The sequence below is a fragment of the Canis lupus genome, chromosome 8, assembly GCF_011100685.1.
Source record: "Canis lupus familiaris isolate Mischka breed German Shepherd chromosome 8, alternate assembly UU_Cfam_GSD_1.0, whole genome shotgun sequence".
Lineage (NCBI taxonomy): Eukaryota > Metazoa > Chordata > Mammalia > Carnivora > Canidae > Canis > Canis lupus.
In genome coordinates this window covers 39,573,414-39,595,919 of record NC_049229.1, presented here as the reverse complement: position 1 = coordinate 39,595,919, position 22,506 = coordinate 39,573,414, and the positions used below count along the sequence as shown (strand labels likewise).

Below are 22,506 nucleotides of genomic sequence, written 5' to 3'. Positions count from 1 at the left end.
TTTCACAGAGAGCTCTAACAAAAAAACAAAGCTTGGGGTAAATGATTTTAGGGAGTCAAAGTACACACACTGAAATTTATTATTTCCATGACTATGTTCCCACAGTGATATCTCCTTAGTTTAAGAAATACTGAGCCAAACTCTATAATCACCATCACAACTGTCATCCAAACTATCATTTATTGACTATTTAGTGCACTCACACACTTTATATATATATTAGATCACTTAATTCTCATACTGACCCTAGGAAGAATTTTTCTGTTTAAAGAATTCAAGACACCTGCCAATGACAAAGGGCTCCAAATAGCAGTTAAAAGTTAAACTCAGGTCAGTCTGACTATAAAGACTGTACTTTTTTTTTTTTTCCAGATTTATTTATTTGAAAGTGTGGACATGTGCTTGAGGGGTAAGGCAGAGGAAGAGGGAGAGAATCTCCAGCAGATGCCCCACTGAACATGGAGCCCAACAGGGGCTTGATCCCACAACCCTGAGTTATGACCTGATCTGAAATCAAGAGTCAGACACTTAACCAACTGAGCTAGCCAGGTGCCCCAAAGCCTGTACAATGACGTTTCCGTCTATTTCAGAGTTCCTTCATAAAGATCACTGATAACTGCCTGTACATAGCATTGCACAACTTAAAAACATTTTCACTGATATATCATTTGATTTAAAAGCTCTGTGCAGACACACCTGTGCCGGGCTCCCCACTCAGTGGGGGAGTCTGCTTCTCCCTCTGCCCCTCCCCACTGCTTGTGCTCACTCTCTCACTCTCCAATAAAATCTTTTAAAAAATAAAAAATAGGGATCCCTGGGTGGCGCAGCGGTTTGGCGCCTGCCTTTGGCCCAGGGCGCGATCCTGGAGACCCGGGATCGAATCCCACATCGGGCTCCCGGTGCATGGAGCCTGCTTCTCCCTCTGCCTGTGTCTCTGCCTCTCTCTCTCTCTCTCTCTGTGACTACCATAAATAAATAAAAATTTAAAAAAAATTTAAAAAAATAAAAATAAAAAATAAAACTGTGGAGGAGGCATGATTATTTCTATTTTTCCTTTGAAGAACCGAGGTGAAGGTAAGTTACTTGCCCAATGTCCCAACATGAGCAGGTAGCAAATTTTAGACTTAGGTCTCTTGGTTTCCTTTCCATCCAACCAGACTGTATCTTACAATACAAACTGTACTACAGTCAAGAAACACACAGCCTAAAACTGAGAGCCTCAAATTCAGTGAAGTAACTTAACCTTGCTCACAAAAAAGAAACAGAAAGAATTCTCGATATTTTGATAAATAACAGTGGACATATACTTTTTAGTAATTACTTATAAGTAATGAACCGTATCTGGTTGTGTCTACAATATATAAATTAATTAGGACTGAGAGAAACCAAGACTATTTTAGAAAGACTACATCAGCTAAAACAACAAAACACACATGTTGAGCTTTGACTCCAAGAGCTTAAGTATGCAGACTCCAAATCTACACGTCATGGAGTAAGTAGACAAAGAAGAAGATGCCAGGGCAAGTTCACTTTCCCAATTATATCTCTAGATGATTCCTTTTCTTTCTTGTATCTCAGGAAGGGAAGTAAAGAAGACTGATGTTTTTGCCTGGCTCCTCTTTATCTGAACAGAAAAATATGGATTTAGAACTGGGTTCAAGAGGTCTTTATTTGATTAGATCCATCCAAGAATTCCAGAAAATAAAGTATCACACAACACAGCACAAATTTGGTTTAATAATGACATATGTGGAGAGGATCTTGTTTTAAATTTCACAATATATAGTCCAAAACAGATAGATAATTTATTCAGTCTATAAGAGATGAGTCTATCAGTCGGGGCTTATAAAATCGTACTCTTGAGCTCCAAATGACTAAGTTGGAAACATTAGCAAACTCCAAGAAGGGACAATTCAGAGGCTATAATGGGCTTACTGCTGCTATTTAAAGTAATGAAGCATTCTCTGCTTTCTGGATCCATTTCACCAAATGATTTCCTCAGCAGGTCAGATATAGATTTGCAGAAAAGTGGAAAACATTTTCCAGGAATAACACAACTGATCTCTAAGGAGATGACTTAACTTTTCTGAATAACAAATCTTGGTCTGACAGGCCTAGATTCCTCAGATGCTGTCACTGACATTCTCAGCTTCTTCCTAACCTCACCAGACCCTTAGACTTCATGTGCCCCAAACAGTAGTGTTGAGATGGAGTCATTATACTCATTGTGTGACCTTAGGTTCCTTAACTTCTTTGTGCTTTAGTTTCTTTGGCTCTAACACTGGATAACAACAGTACCTATTTCATGGAGTTGTGAGGATGAATAAGTGTTTAAAAAGGCTTTGGCACATAGTAAGTACTTAATAAACCTCAGCATTATTATTGTTGTTGTTGTTATATAACAAAACTTCCCTGGTATCAACAATGAACACTTTGCTCATTTTTTTCCGTTACAAGTAAAGCTTCAGTTCAGAATTTCCAAATTTCTTAGATATGAAGAGGTAACAATGTTGTCTCTAATGTCTGACACTTCAAGTTTTGGTCTCAGAAAGAACCAAAGCCATCTCATCGCATATTATACGTTATAGGCTTCCCAAAGCATTCATTTTACATTCATTATTCCACTTGGATCTTCTAACAATATATCAGAAGTAGTAAAATATCAATTTTTATTAGCCCAATCTAACAGAAATGGGACAATAAAGACCAGAGTTACGCTTTGCTTAATGGTTATACTGCTACCAAAAGGTAGAAAGACCTACATGCCAGGGTTCACAACACTCAAACCAGTATTCTTTCAACTATACAAGGTGAAATATTCTAAGATCTCTTTGCAGCAGATGAAATTATTGTTTATTTATATTAATTAAAGTCCACACTTTATTCAGATTTTGCTAGTTTCAACCAAATGTCCTTTTTCTGTCCCAGGACACTTCGTTGTATTTAGTTGTCACACCTCTTTATGATCTTGGGCTTGAGAGTTTCCCAGACTTCTCTTTATGGCCTTGACAATTTTGAGGAGTACTGGTCAGTTATTTTGTAGGCTGGCCCTCAATTGGGATTTCTCTGATGTTTTTCTCATGATTAGATAGGGTTATGGGTTTGGAAGAGGAAGACCACAAAGGTAAAGTGCCCTTCCATCATATCGTATCAACAGTACAAGCTATTATCGATAGGATTATCATCGAGGATGTTAATGCTGATCATTTGGTAGAGCTAGTGTATGTTAGGTTTTTCTATCATAAAGTTACTTTTCTCCCTCTGCATACTCTACAACATTCTTTGAAAGGAAGCTGATGTGAATAACCCACCCTTAAGGAGCGGGGAGTATCTACATATATTATTTAAAATTCGAAATTCTTCTGCATGGGAGATGTCTATTCTTCCAACTTATGTATTTATGTATTCAGTCATTTATTTATATCAGTAAGGACTTTTTTTTTTAATATTTTATTTATTTATTCATGAAAGACACAGAGAGGCAGAGACATAAGCAGAGGGAAAAGCAGGCTCCATGCAGGAAGCCCGATGTGGGACTCAATCCCAGGACCCTGGGATCTCGACCTGAGCCAAAGGCAGATGCTCAACCAACTGAGCCACCCAGGTGCCCCTATCAGTAAGGACTTAATGGATATTTAGTATTTGGGTTATAATTCAATACTACTTTATTTTGTTGCTCAAACTGTTCTAACTTCAGTCACTGGAAGCTCCTTCAGTTGGCTCTTTTGTCCCTTTGACACACTCCCAATAATTATGTTTTATAGGTTTTTGTGTGTTTGTTTTTGCACTTTCCTTGTGGCACATGTTTCAAGCTCATCTTGTATATTTACTGCCCCAGTCTTGAATTTATCATTTCTCCAAGGAGCCCCTGGTTCCTTTTATTGGAACCAAGACCTGAGATTTAGGTATGCTCCCATTCTGGTTTTATTTTCTAGCCACATCATTTCTAACAGATTCTTCATTCTAGCTTCATTCTGATGTGAACTGGAAACTTTAGCAGAAGAATATAATCCCCTTAATTAATTTTTACAAATTACAAACAATAGTTAAGTCTAAGCAGAAAAAATATGCAAATAATTTTCATTATGAACTAAGTAAGACAAACCATCAGGCTTGCTGTATTGTAAACCAACACAACATAGTTACTACAGAACTGAACTGCAGAAGGATCCTTAGAATAACAATGTCATTTGTCGAGGGTCATCAGGGAGGATACTGATAGTATCTTCAGCTTTGCCACATAACAGACATAGCATGGTGTACTCCTAGAACAAGATAAAGTGCATAATAAGATTGAGGAACAGGGAGAAAGACACTTCATTACTTATTCTAGTAAAGCTATTCCCTACAAATTGGAATGGATATTCCCTCTGCACATTAATTTCTTCAACACCTATCAGAGATGTCTTAGGTTTATTCTGTGTATTCTGGAGTCTTGTTTATGTAAATTGAACACATGCTGATACTTTATTTACTATGTACACAAGAATATCATCTTGGAAATGCATGGCTATTTCTTGGATTAAAGCACATATTGGACTAGGGGCACCTGGGGAGCTGGGTCAGTTAAGCATCCGCCTCTTGATTTCGGCTCAGGTCATGATCTTGGGAGTCATGAGAGGGAACCTTGCAGTCAGGCACCGCACTGCGCATGGAGCCTGCTTAGGACTCTTTCTCTCTCTCCCTCTGCCCCTTCTCAACTTCCCTCTCCTAAAAGAAAAAGAAAAAAAAAAAAAATATATATATATATATATATTTATATATATATATATCTCCAAATACACACTGAGCTTGATTAGTGCTATTTAATTAATTCATTCATTATTTGAGAGAGTGTGTGTGCATGTGCCCATGGGCGGAGGGTGGGAGGATGAGGGGGTGTGGGGATGGGGAGTTGGGTGGCAGAGGGGCAGGAGAGGGAGGAGAATTTTAAGCAGGCTCCATGCTGATAGGAGGGATAGGACGGTAGGACAGAAGGGGAGTGGGAGCTGGGGGTGTTCAATCCCATGACCCTGAGATTATGACCTGAGCTGAAACCAAGAGCCAGATGCTCCGCAGATTAAGCCACCCAGGCGCCCCTAGTGCTTCTATTTAAAGTAGTGAAGCAATTTAAGTGTGGGTCTCTAAGGACAAATTCCTATTCTTAGAGCTGCTCCTTTCTAGATTATTTAAGACTACTCAGCAACAGAAATGATTTTTAAAAAGAAAGAATGAAAGATCGATCCCAAACTAAAACAACTATTTTTATCTACTCCAAGAAAATATACAATTAAGTTAAATCTACTCGTATGGCATGCCTCATATTTAGATAGCTAGCTGTCTGGAATTTGATCTATTTTAGGAGTTTATGTTTCTTGGGCTTAACAAATATCCAGGCTGACAAAAAAGAATGAAACCTTGCCATTTGCAATGACATAGATGGACCTGGAGTATATCAGGCTAAGTGAAGTCAGAGAAAGACAAATACCACGTAACTTCACTTCTATGTGTAATTTAAGAAATGAAACAAATGAGCAAAGGAAAAGACAAAGATGCACACAAACCAAGAAACAGACTCTTAGCTACAGAGAACAAACTGATGAACAGACTGATCCCCCAGAGGGATGGGATGGTGGAAATAGGGGACTGGGATTAAGGAGGGCACCGGGTGATGTATGAAAGGGTTGAGTCACTATCCTGTACACCTGAAACTAGTATAACTCTGTGTGTTAACTATATTGGAAATACAATTTTGAAAAATGTGCAGGCTGGTGACTGAAGAGATTTGTTTTAGGGAAAACTCCTAGGGCAAAGTCCTATTTTTATAGTTATCCCCTTTTAGAATATTTAATATGGGTCATAAACTATACACACATATTTCCTTTCAAGCTTTGGCTTAAAAAGTTTTTTTTATATTCTTCAGGAAAATAAACTTAATGTTAAATCGATTAGTATTTCCACACTTAAAATGAGATTGTTAGCTGTCTAGGGATTGGTCAGTCAAGGTGGTTTATATTTCATGGGTATGGACAGTCACTTGAGAGAGGGTCACAGAGATAAACAACTATGGTTCAGAGACTCAGAACCAGGTAACTGCATTTCTGCTTCCTACCAGTGAGTTCAGTGGGGAGCTTAGCTGTGACAAGAGAAAGATTGTTTCTTTAAGGCCACACTTAATTTCAAGGTCTACTCTACTCATACAATATTGATAAGTAGAGGCTAGAGCTCAGAGAACAAACATAGGTCTCATAAATTAAAAAAAGAAACAGGGGCGCCTAGTGACTCAGTTGATAAGTGTCCAACTCTTGGTTTCGGCTCAGATTATGGCCTCAGGGTCATGAGAGGAGCCCCATGCTGGGCTCCACGCTCAGCAGAGAGTCTGCCTGAAGATTCTCTCCTTCTTCCCTCCCCCCACCCCAAAAATAAACCTTAAAAAATTTGAAATAAAAATCCCCCCTATACAAGGTCTTTTACTGCTCTAAAATACTTCTGCTTTAAAAAAAAAAAAAAAAAAAAAAAAAACTTCTGCTTTCACCTGTGAGACATTACTAGTAGGATGGGAACCTCTCACTGGAAATGAAGAAGAAAACAATAATAAATTCCAAATGGGAGTATGTGTGAAGCTTGATGAACATCTGAGTTTTCACCCAATCTATCCATTGACAAGTTTTTATTAAGTATCTCAATGCTCTGCAATGTGCTAGGTACACTGGCAGACATGAGAGAAGGCAAGGGCAGGTCTGACCTTGCAAAATGTATAATGTAACTGGAGAGCAAGAAAAAAACCTAACATGTGGTATAATCTGGAAAGACAGTAATTATTAAATTATTAAATAAGACTGATTGCACCTGTAATCTTTAATTTATAGCTGGTTTGGAATCCAAATTTCACTGTAGGTCAATTATTTGGAATTCAAAAGCAGTTTCCCACAAAAGTAATGTTGACCGCAGCAGTTAGATTGCCAGGAAATTCCAGGGAGTCTTTCAAATTCATTGTACAAGTACTATAGAATCTAGCCATACATAGTAGTACTTCTGTGGGAAAATGTGTCTAGAATTCTAACTTGGAATGCTAGAACACATCTCCCTGTTCCACCGTGATCAAGGCACCTTTTATCAAAACTGGCCAAGTTGGGAGAATGAGAATTCCCTCCAGTCATTCATGGAGACCCTCAAAGGTTCCACCTGGGGTAAATACAGCGACAGACATTTGGAAGAAGAGTGGAGTATGTGGAATCACACTTTTGAGAAGACCAGATCCTTTGCTTTATTCTGTGCATCCCATGGCCATTTTCTTCAAAAACTATTAATTCTGACCTCAAGTCCTTTCCTTTCCTAGCCCACAGTGGAATAGAAGGCAGTCTCACAGATTCCCTTTTGTTTCCTAAGGCAAACACATAGTCCTTTCAGTGACTTTTAGGGTGATACAAAAAAATAAAGGATACCTGTTATCATTTATAATGTATTTTCTGCTTAAACTCTCTACTCCTGTCTCTACTTTTCTCCCTACTTGTGCCATCAGAAAAATCTCACTTTAGCAATGATACTGTGGTTATTTTAAAAACAGAATTCTTGTCTTTTAGAGATATGTTCTGAAATATTGACAGAAGTGGTGATATAGTTGGGATTTGATTCAAAATAATCCTATAGGGAGATGTGAGGTATAAATACAGCAAACTGAAGCTGGGTGATGAAGGTTAAAACACTATTCTGCCTCCTTTTCCCCAGAAGACATTTAAAACAAAACAGGGTTATTAGCATTCAAGAATGACATCTGTGAGACAGCTGATGGGTTTCAAGTGAGCCTGAGTGGGCGTGTACTCACTATTTGAGAAAGTAAAGAGAAGGTTCTGACTGGAGACCAAAGCTCAGGGGAAAATCAGTTAGGGAACAATAGGAAGGGAAACCAGGGAAAAAGCAAAAGAAGACTCAAAATAATTTTAAAAAGAAAGAAAAAGTCTGGCACTATGGACCCCAAGGGAAGAAATCCTTCAAAAACCACAATGGTTGACAAAACCAGACCCAAGAGAGATGATAAAAGAGCTAAGAATGGAGGCAAGGTCACAGCATTCAGCTACATTATAGGAGACCTCTGAGAGAATAGTTTTAGTAGAGTGAAAATGAAAATCAGTTTGCAGATGGTTAAGAGGAGCACGGGGAAATAAAGAGAATAGGGTAAAGACCTATTCAAGTAAAGAAGGAAAAGGAAGGATGAAGATGCTAGAAGAGGAATCACAGAAGTAGCTGAGTGAAATGAAAGATTTTTGACTTATTTTTTAACCAATGATGAATCAAGTATATTTACTGTAAGAAATATTTTAAAACCCAGGGAGACAAAAGAAGATTCTGGATAGAGAGTAGATTGGTGAGGAAATGTAGAAAGGGTAGCCTTAGGGAGGAAAGAATACAAATCTTCCTCTCTATTGGGACAGAGGGAAGAGTCTGAGGTTGGACAATGCTATATGTGGTAAGCCAATGAGACTAGTGGGAAAGAAGAGAGAGGGAAGGTGGCCAGCCCCATGAGAACACTGAAATGAGGAGCTCAGATATTACACTGTAGCTAAAATGAGCTATGGAAGGGCCACAGTGGTGGTCTAAAGCATCACTTTCAGAAAATGAATCTGATGGTAGATCTAGAATACAGGTGGAAGGAAGCAGATGTTGAGAGAGAAGATGAAGTGGAAAGCCCAGTTTAAGAGTTGGGGTTTTTCGAAGAGAATTTCACTGTCTACAAGTTGTCAATACAAACCATCTTTCTTTATCTTCTTCTCCCTACTCTGAAGTCATTTCTGGGGCAGTTTTGAAAATGGCTGCATTCAGTCATAAAGGAAATCAGCTAGGCTTTGCTCTCATGGCAGTGATGGGCAATGGCTTAATTAGGGCAATCTTAACAGCCATTTAGGGCCCTAAAAAGTTTAAGGGGCTTCAGGAGCTTCTGAAAAATGACTAGAAGCCATCCTTTCCACTCATGAAAGGACAGAGCTGCTTCTTTAAGCCCAGGATATGCTCCATCCCCTATCTGGCCACTACTCATTCACTGAGATCTTGATTTTGCCCTAAGTTACATATAACATATAAATATCTTTTGAGACATAATTTTTGGATGCTGACAAGATGTTGTACAGATTAATCACAACATATCAGACCGGATTCTGACAGGTGTATAAGTGCTTTCTTCTACACTAAAATACAAATGAATGAGAATGGCTATACTGTAAGATTCTGTTATGAAGATTATTATTATTATAATATTTATTTATTTATTTATTTATTTATTTATTTATTTATTTATTTATTTATTTATTTATTTTTTATGATAGTCCACAGAGAGAAGAGAAAGAGGCAGAGACACAGGCAGAAGGAGAAGCAGGCTCCATGCACCGGGAGCCCGACGTGGGACTCGATCCTGGGTCTCCAGGATCACGCCCTGGGCCAAAGGCAGGCGCCAAACCGCTGCGCCACCCAGGGATCCCTATTATTTTTTTCTAATTAAAATGCTACCCAGGGGTACCTGGATGGCTCAGTGGTTGAGCTTCTGCCTTTGGCTCAGGTCATGATCCTGAGGTCCTGGGTTCCAGTCCTGCATCAGGCTCCCTGCAGGGAGCCTGCTTCTCCCTCTGCCTATCTCTCTGTGTCTCTCATGAATAAATAAATAAAGAAAATTTAAAAAAATAAAATAAAATGCTACCCAAATTGGAAGGACTTAAAAAAAAAAACTCCCCTGCCTGTTAAAAGCTCTAACCTGAATTTTATATCCTATAGATGAATACGTAGTTCACTCTAAATAAGTAAGTCAATCTGAAGGCTTGAAAATGGAGGTAGTAAGAGACAGATACAGGCTCTAGTGTGTCCTTATGGTTACCAGGTTACCCCTGGCTCTGCCCCACTGCCCAGCTTTTCTACCTGACCATCAGATGATCTGTGAATCTTCAACAACTCAGGCATACAGCAGCCTTCTGTACAATTCTTCATGTGCTCGGTGGTCCAGCTTCTTTCCTCCAACCTTGGTACAGCCATCCTATCATTTTACTTAACGAATTATATTACAATATCTTACCACAGCTGAGACTACAAAGTTGCTCGACTCTATGTGCCTACTGGGGAAGACATGGATAACCTCCTTATCAGAATTCCCATGCTCAGCAAGTATGAGGGCAGTGGGCAAGCCAACACTCATAAAAACCAACAACTGTGCAATTACATAACTGGATAGAGAAAAAAACAAGCACAATTGTAACCTCATAAGAGCCCACAATGTGCTATTCTTTAAAAACAAAAATGACAGGCTTGAGATATCATGCATTTTGATTTGTGACTCTTATGAAGACAGCTTGGAACAGATCAATGTACATCTAAAGTGTCTCTCCTAACATACACAATTAGAAGAGAAGGATGGTCTCCTTTAATATTTACTAGTACTCCACTTATTAAAACTATATTTATATTTACAAAAGTACATTTATTATCCCTCCCCACAATAATATACCATATATATACATTTACCTGAAATTCATCCATGATACTGAATGTGTACTCATGCCTGGCTATTATGTGATGACAATTCTTACACAGATCTGCCAAAACAGAGAGAGATTTAAATAATTAAGTGTCGGAAGGTCTCTTAAGGCAGTAAAATTTCTATTTTCAGTAAGGTATTGCTTTATAAGAAAAACTGATATATTTAACACAGCAGCAGGAAACCCATTCTAATATCTACCTTGATAAGAAACCCAAAATCCATCACATAGCAACACTACATAACGAATGGCCTCAACTCAGAGATTTAACAGGCATATACTAATTCCCATTCTCAGGACTTCTAGAAACTGTACTACAAAAAACAATCATAAAAAGCCAATGCTAGACATTAAAATGAATTTAATAATAAGACTCCTTAAAAATATGATCATAAATAGGATTTTTAAAAAAAATATGATTTATTGAGTGCCTAATGTGTGCCAGATATAGTTCTAAGTACTTTTTATCTGTTTACTTACTTAATCTTCTCAAAACCCAAAGAGGTAGATCCTATTGTTATCACCTTTTTAAGGATAAAGAAACAAAGGCACACCACAGTTAAGCAATTAGCAAGACTACTGAGCTAGAAGTGTGGGAAACAGAATTCAAACCCATGCATTCTGGCTCCAGAGCCCTTGCTCTTAACCACTGTGTCCTACTACCTCTTTAAAATAGAGTTGAAAGGGTTATTCCTGAAATAAAGAAAAAGACTGTTCTACTTTAGAACACTTAGAATATTTAGAACATTTTCAATGACTAAAGGCTTAGTGTCTCTCATATCTTTTTTACAAAATATCATTATTTGCACATTTATTCCTCATATATTCAGAACATACTGAAGAACCAGGTGACAAGCAAAAAGAGGATATAAACAGTTTAAATTATCATCACCATACCTACTTGCTAAAATGTACACACACTTAATTTACTCACAAAAATTCTTAGAGTGCCAACCTCAGATCTGATTCATTTTTATGATACAGAGCTTATTTATTTGGTTCCTCAGCATAGAGGATGAGGAACAGCATATGAAGGTAGCACAGAAAGATAATGAGAAAGAAGACAAAAAAAAGCTGAGAGCAGAAACAAGACTAAAAAACCGTAACATCCCAGGGTCATTCTGTATGGCAGCAAATAGCCCTAAACATTTTAGTAGCTGTTGGAGGACATCACTGTATTAGACTATAGTAAAAAAAAGAAAACTCACATGAATGACCATAGGGTTAAAAAAAAAGTCTCCGTCTTGTTTCAGAAGGCATAAAGACTTTAGAATAAACAAACAAACGGGATGCCTGGGTAGCTCAGTGGTTGTGTGTCTGCCTTCGGGCCAGGGTGTGATCCTGGAGTCCTGGGATCAAGTTCTGCATCAGGCTCCCTGAACCCAGCCTGCTTCTCTCTCAGCCTGTCTCTGCCTCTCTCTGTCCCTCATGAATAAAGAAATAAAATCTTTTTTTTTTAATTTTTATTTTATTTATGATAGGCACACAGTGAGAGAGAGAGAGAGAGGCAGAGACACAGGCAGAGGGAGAAGCAGGCTCCATGCACTGGGAGCCCGACGTGGGATTCGATCCTGGGTCTCCAGGATCGCGCCCTGGGCCAAAGGCAGGCACTAAACCGCTGCGCCACCCAGGGATCCCAAGAAATAAAATCTTAAAAAAAAAAATAATAATAATAAATAAACAAAAAATGGTACCTGAATCATAAGCTTCAGTCATCTGCAAAAGTCACTTAGGCAGAATCTGATGATGCTAGCTAGCATCATATTTACTAGCATCATATTTATCTTCCTCTTAAAAACTGAACTAGCAACTCTGTTGCAATACAATATAGAAACAGGCCTCATAAAATACAACGTATCAGTAGGCACAACATATCAGCTTTCTAGAGCAGGTCTCTGCCACCAGATTTGCATGAAAATAAAAACTCTACTTACGATCATAGGTAACTATTTCTTCACCATCTTCCTCTTTCAAAGATTTGTTTGTGATCAGCATAAAATCCCGCTTACTGCACACTGCACAGCCTGTAAAGTTCAGCAAGAAAGAGCCATTCTCCAGGCAGATGTTACCCTAAGATATTAAAAATAGGAATTTAATTTTCTTCTATTTCAAAATCCGTGGTGAAAATAATTAATAGACTAAAAATTTCTAAAGGCAAAAAACCACCCCCAAAAAACCATGGCCAGAATTTACTTGCTTGAAGTCTGTACTAAGTGATTTTTTAAATTACTAGCTTTCCTCTAGAAGTGCTATTTATGGCAACTAAAACTGAAGCAGTGTTAAGCAGTAAGTCTCTGAGGATTGCAACTGTGTTTGAGAGGACTAAATGCAAATGGATATTTAGAAACTTAATAAAGCTTTAATAATATAAAATGTGAAGAGGAAAAATCAGAAGAATCTAATAGCCAACAATATTAAATGAGGCATAGCATAAAACTAGAATTAAAATACAATCAAAATGGAAGCACTGGGGCAGCCCGGGTGGCTCAGCGGTTTAGCGCCACCTTCAGCCCAGGGCGTGATCCTAGAGACCTAGGATCGAGTCCCATGTCAGGCTCCCTGCATGAAACCTGCTTCTTCCTCTGCCTGTCTTTGCCTCTCTCTCTCATGAATAAATAAAATATTTTTTAAAAAAATAGAAGCACTGAACTAATGATAAAAATGATCTTATACAATGTGATGGTCAGTTGATAGTTGAAATTGCATTTTTTTTTATGCCTTAAAAAATAATACAAAATAAGCAAAGAATAAACCCTCATCTCTACAGATGCCTGTCCTTAAGGGTATGTGTGATTCAGGCAGAGAAGATAAGCTCTGCAATTCATCAGACTGACACCACAGTGTTCAAAAGAAAGGGATTTGCTTCATCACTAAGAAACTGTAAATAACTTATGCTCCTAGCTCAAGGGAGGTCTTTGCTAAAGGCTTACTAATTGCTCAGGAAGTAATTTTATAAATACTCTAATTCAACCTCATTTCTGACCCATACATAAAGTATTCTTTAATAATTAATGTGACTAAAAACCAGTCAAATCAACACTTCTCCAATGCAGCTATGTGCTTGATACTGTGCAAAAGTACAGTGAAGGATTAGGGGATGAGTCACATCTTTCCTCCTTCTAGGTGCTTATGAACTAGCAAGAAAACCAGCTTTAAGTGATGCCATAGTGTAGCCTTCCTGGATTCCCAGCACCACAGTCAACCTCTCCCTTTGGAGTGGCTCCTTGATGCTATGTATTAAGGAAGAGATTAACTGTTAGGGTGGGAGTGGGTGGAAGCGAGGAAATCAATCTAACTATATAGTTGGGAGATACTAAATCACAGGCACATCAATTTAACTGCTAAAGGGGAAAAATGGCCTTGGGGTTAAAGTTCAAATTTCCAACTATTAAGAAAAGGTACTTTGATTTTTTAAAAAATAAACTTCACTGAAGTATAGCTTCTATATAATAAAATCCATATACTGTAAGGGTATAGGTGAATGACTTTTAACAGATATATGTATCAATGTAACCACTACACCAATCAAGATATAAAAATTTCTATCTTCCCAGGAGATCCTTCAGGCTTTGCAATCTACCTCCAATCCCTATCTCACTTCAAGCATTCTTTGATCTGATTCCTATCTCTAGATACTAGTTTTGCTTGCTATAAAATTTTATATAAATAGAACCATGCAGTACACTATTCTGCATCCCATTTCTTTTGTTCAAAATAATGTCCATGTTAATCATCTATGTTGTACTAGAAGCTCATTGCTTTTTATTGCCAAATAGTATTCCATTGAATGGATTCATCTGTTGATAGACTTGGGTCCTTTTCAGCTTGAAGTTATTATGAATAAGGTAGCTACAAAGACTCAGTAAGTCTTGTGTAGATATATGCCCTTCTCTTGAGTAAATATCTAGAAGTGGAATTGCTGAGTCAGATGGTAAAAATATGATCTATGCAAACTCTATAACTGCTCATTAATTTTCCAAAGTTTTCCATTTTCTATTCCCATCAGCACTGCATGAGTTCTAGTTCCTCCATATCCTCACCAACCTGAGGTACTGTATCTTTTATTTTAGCCCTCCTGATCACGGGGTATATCACAATAGTTTTTAATTTGCATTTCCCTCATGACTAATAACGTTAAACATCTTTTCATTGTGCCTTACAATGTACCTTCTTTAGTGGAGAGTCTATTCAAATCTTTTGCCCATTTTTTGATAGTTAGATTGTTTATCTTATCTAGTTTTAAGAGTTACTGAGTTGTAAGAGTTCTATATATATCTTATTTTTTTTTAATTTTTATTTATTTATGATAGTCACACACACACAGAGAGAGAGAGGCAGAGACACAGGCAGAGGGAGAAGCAGGCTTCATGCACCGGGAGCCCGACGTAGGATTCGATACCAGGTCTCCAGGATCGCGCCCTGGGCCAAAGGCAGGCGCCAAACCGCTGCGCCACCCAGGGATCCCCTATATATATCTTAGAGACAAGTCTTCTGTCAGATTTGTATTACAAATATTTTCTCCCTGTTATTGGTGTGCCCTTTTTAAAATGATGTCTTTTGAAGAGTTTTGATTTTTATGAAGTCCAATTTGTCAAACCTTTTCTTTCACTATTTGTGTCTTCTAAGACTAGTATCTCTCATCTGTGAAAAATATCTACCACAAGTCTCCAGAAAATTTTATGAAACCAAAGATAAATATTTACTATCTATTCATTCCACACTTAATATTTTTTAAAAAAAGATTTTATTTATTTATTCATGAGAGACACACAGAGAGAGAGGCAGAGACACAGGCAGAGGGAGAAGCAGGCTCCATGTAGGGAGCCCAACATGGGACTTGATCCAGGGTCTCCAGGACCACACCCTGGGCTGCAGGCGGCGCTAAACTGCTGAGCTACCGGGGCTGCCACACCTGGGCTGCCCCACACTTAATACTTCTTGAGGGATCCCCGGGTGGTGCAGCGGTTTGGCGCCTGCCTTTCGCCCAGGGCGCGATCCTGGAGACCCGGGATCGAGTCCCACGTCGGGCTCCCGGTGCATGGAGCCTGCTTCTCCCTCTGCCTGTGTCTCTGCCTCTCCCTCTCTCTCTCTCTGTGACTATCACAAATAAATAAAAATTAAAAAAAAATTAAATACTTCTTGAGATGCTAATCCATTATTTTTCTCTGCCAATTTTTTGGATGAGTACACTATACTTGCTACCATCATCTTATTGTCCTTTCCTTTGCTAAGCTCAAAGTAGTTTCTGCTCTTACTGCTCTCAGAAATATCGCAAGACTTCAAAAACTCCTAGAGTTGGTCCTCTGTGATTTCAATTGGTCAATCTCTCCTGAACAGGAAGAGAGTCCAATTCCTCCAAGAGTCGCCCATTCCACTTTTGCGCATCTGTTATAAAGTTCTTTGTTCTGACTCAAAGCCTACAACCCAATAACATCCACCCACTCAAGATTTCTAAATCTGCCTTCTGAAATTCCAAATAAAATTTTAATTCGTCCTCATGACAGCCCTTTAATTATTCCAGAACAGAATAGTCAGAAAAAAAGTGCTTATGAAAGGCATTTTTCAAAAAAGAAAAGAAAAGAAAGGTACTTTTCTGGTTTCTCAATCACCTCAAACCTTTTCTCTATTCTTCTTCTACTTTATTTTCACTTTCTAAATTATTCCTTGAAGCTCAGCCCTTGATTCTCCTTGATTCTCCACATTCTTTTCCTAAGAAAACAAATCCTTTCTATTTTGACACTTTTATTTGGCTAACTCATCTGAATCTCACACCTAAACTGCAATCCTGTATTTTCACTTGACTCCTTGGATGTTACATTCTCAATCTTGGATGATACGTGATACAAACAATCTGACCATGTGAACCCCAATTTTGGTTCTCTCTCCCATATGCCTCCAATTTCTGTAATGGTATTTCCAATTTCCCAATTGCCTAGATTGAAAACTCTAAGATCATCTATAGTTCCTCCCGCCATTAAATGGGTTGAGTTCTATTAATTCTTTCCTTGAAATGAAGTCTTCATTATCTCATGCCTACACTACTGTTGCCATGGCTCCCCAAATACTCTGTAGGGCTCTCCCTTTTACATTCCCTCCCCCCACCATAACCTCAACATACAGTCGTAAGATTCATTCCCCTAAAATATTTCAGAATTATTTCTCTATTCATTTTTTTCTGATGGATGCCCAATGCCTAAAGTGTAGAATCTAACTTTTTTTTTTTTTTAAGATTTTATTTATTTATTCATGAGAGACACAGAGAGAGAGAGGCAGAGACACAGGCAGAGGGAGAAGCAGGCTCCATGCAGGGAGCCTGACGTAGGACTGGATCCGGGTCTCCAGGATCATGCACTGGGCTGAAGGCGGCGCTAAACTGCTGGGCCACCGGAGCTGCCCAGAATCTAACTTCTTAATACAATTTTTAAGTCTTTTGGTTAGCTCAATTATTAAGAATCCAACCTAATCTCTTTAATACTCTTCCCTATAAACACCTCCCTTGTGTGGTCTCTGAAAAGTGCAGTGTTCGTTATTGAATTCATAAAAATTTATTTTTAAACTTTTTATGAATCAGAACACAGTGAAGTATATGCAACAAAAATGTACAGTATAATGCCTCTACCTAGTAGGTATCAGTAGTATCCCCAGTTGTGACAACTAAAAATGTCTACAGATAGTGTCAAACATCCTTTCGGAGGCAAACAAAACCAAAAACCTCACCCTGTTGAGAGCCACCGCTTTAATTAATTCACTTTCATTACTCATTCATGGTGTTCCATTCTATGATCCTATCACACTTCTCCCGTTTGTGACTACAAATAATGCTGGTATGAGCATTCTTACGCAAGTCTCTAGAAACATATGCATATGCACTTCCTTCTCTAGAATGGGAACTGCTGCATATCTTCATTTGATAATGCTACACCTTTTCCCAAGAAGGTTGTAACGTGAGCCTTCTTGTTATATATCCTTCCCCCAAAGACTTAGTATTACTCAGGATAGCAAGAGACCGGAAAACTGCAGATTTCCGGCCTCCCAACCACGACAAGAATCCTTGTTCCTGTTATATTCCCCAGGCCTCTGGCTCCTCCTTTCCTTCCCTAATCAAAACCAGCCTTCAAATCCCAAAAGAAGTCCACCTTTCTCTTGAGGAAGCAGCGCTATTTCCCTCCCGTTTCTCTACACCTCGAACAGCATTTATGAACTGTTACTCCCCTAAACTGTAAGCTCTCGGGATGCAACGAAAGCTGCCTTTTATTTCTTTGGAATCCCTTTCTGGCCTCGCAAAGTAATCTAGCTACACACGTAAATGTTCAATAAGTATATCCCGAATGAGAGTAAAAAAAAAAAAAAAAAAAAAAAAAAAGCTTCGGCAACCTCCCGAGATTGAGAAGAACCGAGATTTTTCCAAAAAAAAAAAAAAAAAAAGTAAAGGCCGGTCATCTGAGTTCTGGCCTTGGCTCCCGGTTCAGAGAATGTGAACTTGGGCAAGTGATTGCCCCTCTCCGGGCATTAGTTCCCCCTGCAACACTGGGTTATACCAAATGGCCTCAGAGGTGGCTTCCGGCGCTAGAAATTCGGTAAGAAACGTGAATTTCACCGAATCAAGCTTGAGAGGGAGACCCGGGGTTGGGGGGGGGGGGGGGGGGGGGCGTGTCCCTTCGTCGTCGGACTGGATATTGTTGATGGTGGTGGAGTTTCCCTTGCTGTGCCCTGGAACTCGAGAGAAAGTGGGGTGACGGCTGAGGTCAGCCGCCGGGGGGAGGGGGCGGGCGGGGACCCGCGGAATCCGCGGCCAGAGCACGCCGCCGCCATCAAGCGCCTAAAGACAGCTACCGGGTCACCGCCACGCGCAGAGCGGCCGGGTCGGCCCGCGCCCAGCCTCTCAGGGAAGGCCGGCCGGGGCTACGAGAAGCCCCAGGGGCTGGCCACGGGCCACGGGCCGCGGGAGCGAGACGTCCTCGGCGCCCACTCGCTCACCCGGTTGGGATACTCCTTCTCCACACAGCCCCCACACATCCCGGCGCCGTTCCCGGGACGCGGTCCTCCAGCGCTTCCGGGAAGACGAAACCTCGCGAGAGCAAAGGCAAGGTTGCCGCATGCGCCCGAAGTCCTCGACCCCGGAGGGCTGGCTCTCGCGAACTTACTCGGAATCTCCGCCCCCTTCGCCCGCTGTTGTTCTAGGGCAGAGCCCGGTCTCCCAGGGAACCGCGCGAGACCCGGCGAGGGGCTCGCGACACCTACGGAGGGAGGGGGCGGGGCCGCGCGCCCTGGGGCGGGAACCCGAGGCGGGGCTCGCCGAGTTCTAACCCGCGCCGGCCTGAGTCGAGCCGCGGCACGCACGATGGGGAGTCGTTTCTCGCTGCTTCGGCTTGCTCCACACGTAAAGCCGAAATGATAATAACCTAAACGCCTTTCCATACCGGGGAGAGCGATAAATCAGCTCTCAGCAGGTGAATAAGCAACAACCCAAGCGTCGGGGAAGAGGCACTTAGAGCTCTGCAGAGAATCTCCTAAAGCTCCTAAAAAGAACGCGTAAAATGTTAATAAATAAGTGACTGTGGTTTATCCCATTAGCGGTGGGAAACGTGTTTCTTTGTCACAAAACGTGCACACACTACGCCGATAGAACAGGGCGAGGTCGATGCTGCGGGGCTGAAAATGCTCGTGGTTGGATCCCTGCCTTCTCCTTTTCCTTCGTATTGAAGGAGCTTGTCACAGTAACATCATTAACCTGAATACGGGTATCCAAAATCTGTGCTTCTGAACAACCTGTCTTCATCCCACCCAGCTACTCCAGCGGAGGTGTTTAGCGGGAGCGTCAGCATCCTCCCTGAACCCTGCCCTATGGAGTTAAGTCGGAAGAAATCAGGGAGCCTATGAGACTTGGGATCCAGGATCTTTAAAGAAGAGATGAATAACTATTTTCAAAGTTCACTCTATTCTTGGAATAATTACCATGCCTTCCACTGTATGACATTTTCGACCTTCCAAAGTGTCCTCATTTCAGCTTCTGATTGTGTGCCTTTCCAACCCTGTAACAATGGTAAGAAAAATGTCTCCCCTTTTCAGATGAGGGAACCAAGAAATAAATGGGTAAGGTCTTATCTGTGGTAACAAAACTGCTAGCAGTCCCCCAGGACTAGGACTTGGTTCCTATCCTGGGCTTAACTTCTTTTTAATAGAGTAGCCAGTAGCCACATGTGGCGAATTTGAACCGAGATGTATTGTCAGTACATTCTACACACTAGATTGAGAAGACAGGATTAAAAAAAAAATGCCAAGTATTTCATAAGTAATTTTTTTTAAAGATTTTATTTACTCATGAGAGACACAAAGAGAGAGGGGTAGAGACAGGCAGAAAGAAGCAGGCTCCCTGCAGGAAGCCCAATGTGGGATCCGATCCCCAGACTCTAAGATGACACCCTGGGCCAAAGGCAGGCGCTCAACGGCTGAGCCACCCAGGCGTCCCACATCAGTAATTTTTATATTGATTACATGTTAAAATAATCGGCTAAATAAAAATATATTATTAAAGTTAAGTTCGTCTGTTTTTTTGAATCTGGCTACTAGAAAATGTTAAATTACCCAAGTAGCTTGTATTTCTGCTGGACAAGGCTGGTCCATACAATTCTGTCTCTTGATCCATTTTGAAATGTGTCCTCTGTTTTTAAAACCTAATGCTGACTTTTAATTTTACTAACCGCTGTAGCTATTTTATTCAATTCTATAGATATTTGTTGAGGCCTTCGCTGCTCAAGGAACTGTGTGGACAACAGGAAGATGAAAAAGACATTGTCGCTCCCTGTTCTCCAGAGACTCATCATAGAGTGTGAGAGATAAGATGAGCATAAATACCTATAATTATTGGTAGATTGTGGTTTAAGAGCACAAAATGGAGAGACTGCTTCCAGGTGCAGATTGGGAAAGAGGAATTTGGGCCTTGAAGTATGTATAGGATTTCAAAAAGAGAATTTTAGCATAGGAATTTCAGGTGGACCATGCCAAGGAGTTGGATTTTTATCCTACAGGGGATAGTGAGCCACTGGCAGTTTGAGCAAGAGAGTGATATCAGAGTTGTGGTTTAGGAAGATCATGTTAATAGTATTTTGTTGGGAATGACTGGAACTGGAAGAAATTGGACATTGAAAGGCAAATACTAACAGAAACCACAAGGGGGAGATGTATAGCTTTCTGCCTCATCACTAACAGAGAACAATGGTGATTTCTAAAATTAAATGAATACAAAATTACACTGCAGTCAAAGGTCTCAAAAAGTAGGTTCTTGGGATCCCTGGGTGGCGCAGCGGTTTGGCGCCTGCCTTTGGCCTAGGGCGCGATCCTGGGGACCCGGGATCGAATCCCACATCAGGCTCCCGGTGCATGGAGCCTGCTTCTCCCTCTGCCTATGTCTCTGCCTCTCTCTCTCTCTCTCTCTCTGTGTGACTATCATAAATAAATAAGAATTAAAAAATAAAATCTTTAAAAAAAAAAAAAAAAAAAAAAAAAAAAAGTAGGTTCTTTGGCATGAAAGACAATCTACATATTTACCAGTGTTTTTTTTTTTAACTTCCAGAGTGATATGATCTTGTTATTAAAATGAGCACGTGAATAAAAAGGTCATCTATTCTTAGGTACAAACTTTCAAGAGCTAATGGTTATCCACCCAATGAAGTTCTCCATTCAAATCTAAATATATCCAGGGCAGAGAGGCAGCAAATGAGATGGGAGGAGGTGGGCAGTACCAGAAATTGAAATGTGATTATTTCTTAAAGGAATATAAAGGTTTCTGAGGTTGATAGGTGGAGGAAAGGAAAACAGAGGCTACAAAGCAGAAGATTAGCACTGGAAAGGAATGACCAGAGTAGTGGTGTAAAATAAGCAAAAAAAGTTACTGAAAAATCTATTTTCTTTTATCTTATAGGTAATTGTTTGAAGTTTGCAGGAATCATTTAAGGATTAACTTCTAATAGAATTTTCTCTGGGACAGTACCCATAGGAATCTTTAGTAAACATATGATGTCAATAACGTATGTTAAGTATGCCCATGTGTTGCAGTTTATGCATGAGTTTTATTTCTTGGTAAAAAGAATCTGTTTAAGAAACTAGTTATTGAAACAGTTCAATTACATATGCTAAACTACATCCCTGGGGCAGGATTAGTTTTTCCTTAAGAGTGTAGTTTGAATCTTCTTTTAACACCCTCTTTCTAGTACCTTTTGTCTTTTGTCTTCTATGATGCCTGAGCCAAGAGGCTGGAAGGATGCAATGCCTACAGCATGCCTATCATTTTCAACCTTTGTTTAAAGGGGTAAGGAAGCAAGGAGCCTTTATGGTACTAGTGTCAGCCTAATTTCACGGGTGGAGAGGAAACTCATCTCCAAAAAGAAGTTTATCTGCTTGGTGAAGGTGTGTTTTTCTTTCCATTATCTCGAGGCAGGTGTGAAACAGGGGTGGTTGTCTTTACCTGGTTTCACCTGCCTAAGGAGAATGAATTAGCAGCAGTCCTAGTGCTATCCCGTGAACATGGGTGAGCATAGTGGGGGCAGGTACAACAAAGCACTTCAGCACAGGGCTGGTTATTTTAATTTTTTTAGTTTAGTGGCCAAGTTGGACTTTCTTTTATTGAGGGTTTCTCATGGGTATTCAGATTATAAGCTCCAACTTCCAAGTACATGACACTTAAAAACGAGAATTGCTATTTTTCCCCTTTAACTTGTTTCCTCCAGCTAAAATATACAGATCATTATTTTCACATACAATTTTCATAGTGTCAAATCTGATTTTCTTTGGGGGAAATGTTATCTTTCCAATCTTACATGGATTGGGATAGATTTAATCAAAATATAACTGGGTTTTTATTTTTATATTTTTAAAGATTTTATTTATTAGAGAGAGCAAGAGAATATAAGCAGGGGGAGCCAGAGAGAGAGAGAGAGAGAGGGAGAAGCAGGCTCCCTGCTCAGTCTCTGTCTCCAGGGTCCATCCCAGGATCCCAGGATCATAACCTGAA

General features: G+C 39.9%; 1 protein-coding gene across 2 annotated transcripts; it reads right to left on the bottom strand.

The window, feature by feature from the left end:
• Nucleotides 1–1,651: 1,651 nt before the first annotated feature.
• CHURC1 (churchill domain containing 1) lies at nucleotides 1,652–18,631 on the bottom strand. 2 transcript variants are annotated; one of them, XM_038544952.1, is made up of 4 exons: nucleotides 18,474–18,631; nucleotides 12,431–12,566; nucleotides 10,483–10,553; nucleotides 1,652–4,265 (listed from the first exon to the last, which is right to left on the bottom strand). In XM_038544952.1, the coding sequence occupies exons 1-4, from the start codon at nucleotides 18,510–18,512 to the stop codon at nucleotides 4,173–4,175; spliced, it is 339 nt and encodes a 112-aa protein (XP_038400880.1). In that variant the 5' UTR covers nucleotides 18,513–18,631; the 3' UTR covers nucleotides 1,652–4,172. The 2 variants fall into 2 exon arrangements, with proteins under 2 accessions (XP_038400880.1, XP_038400881.1); XM_038544953.1 differs by lacking the exon at nucleotides 1,652–4,265 and adding an exon at nucleotides 4,395–4,710.
• Nucleotides 18,632–22,506: the final 3,875 nt, after the last annotated feature.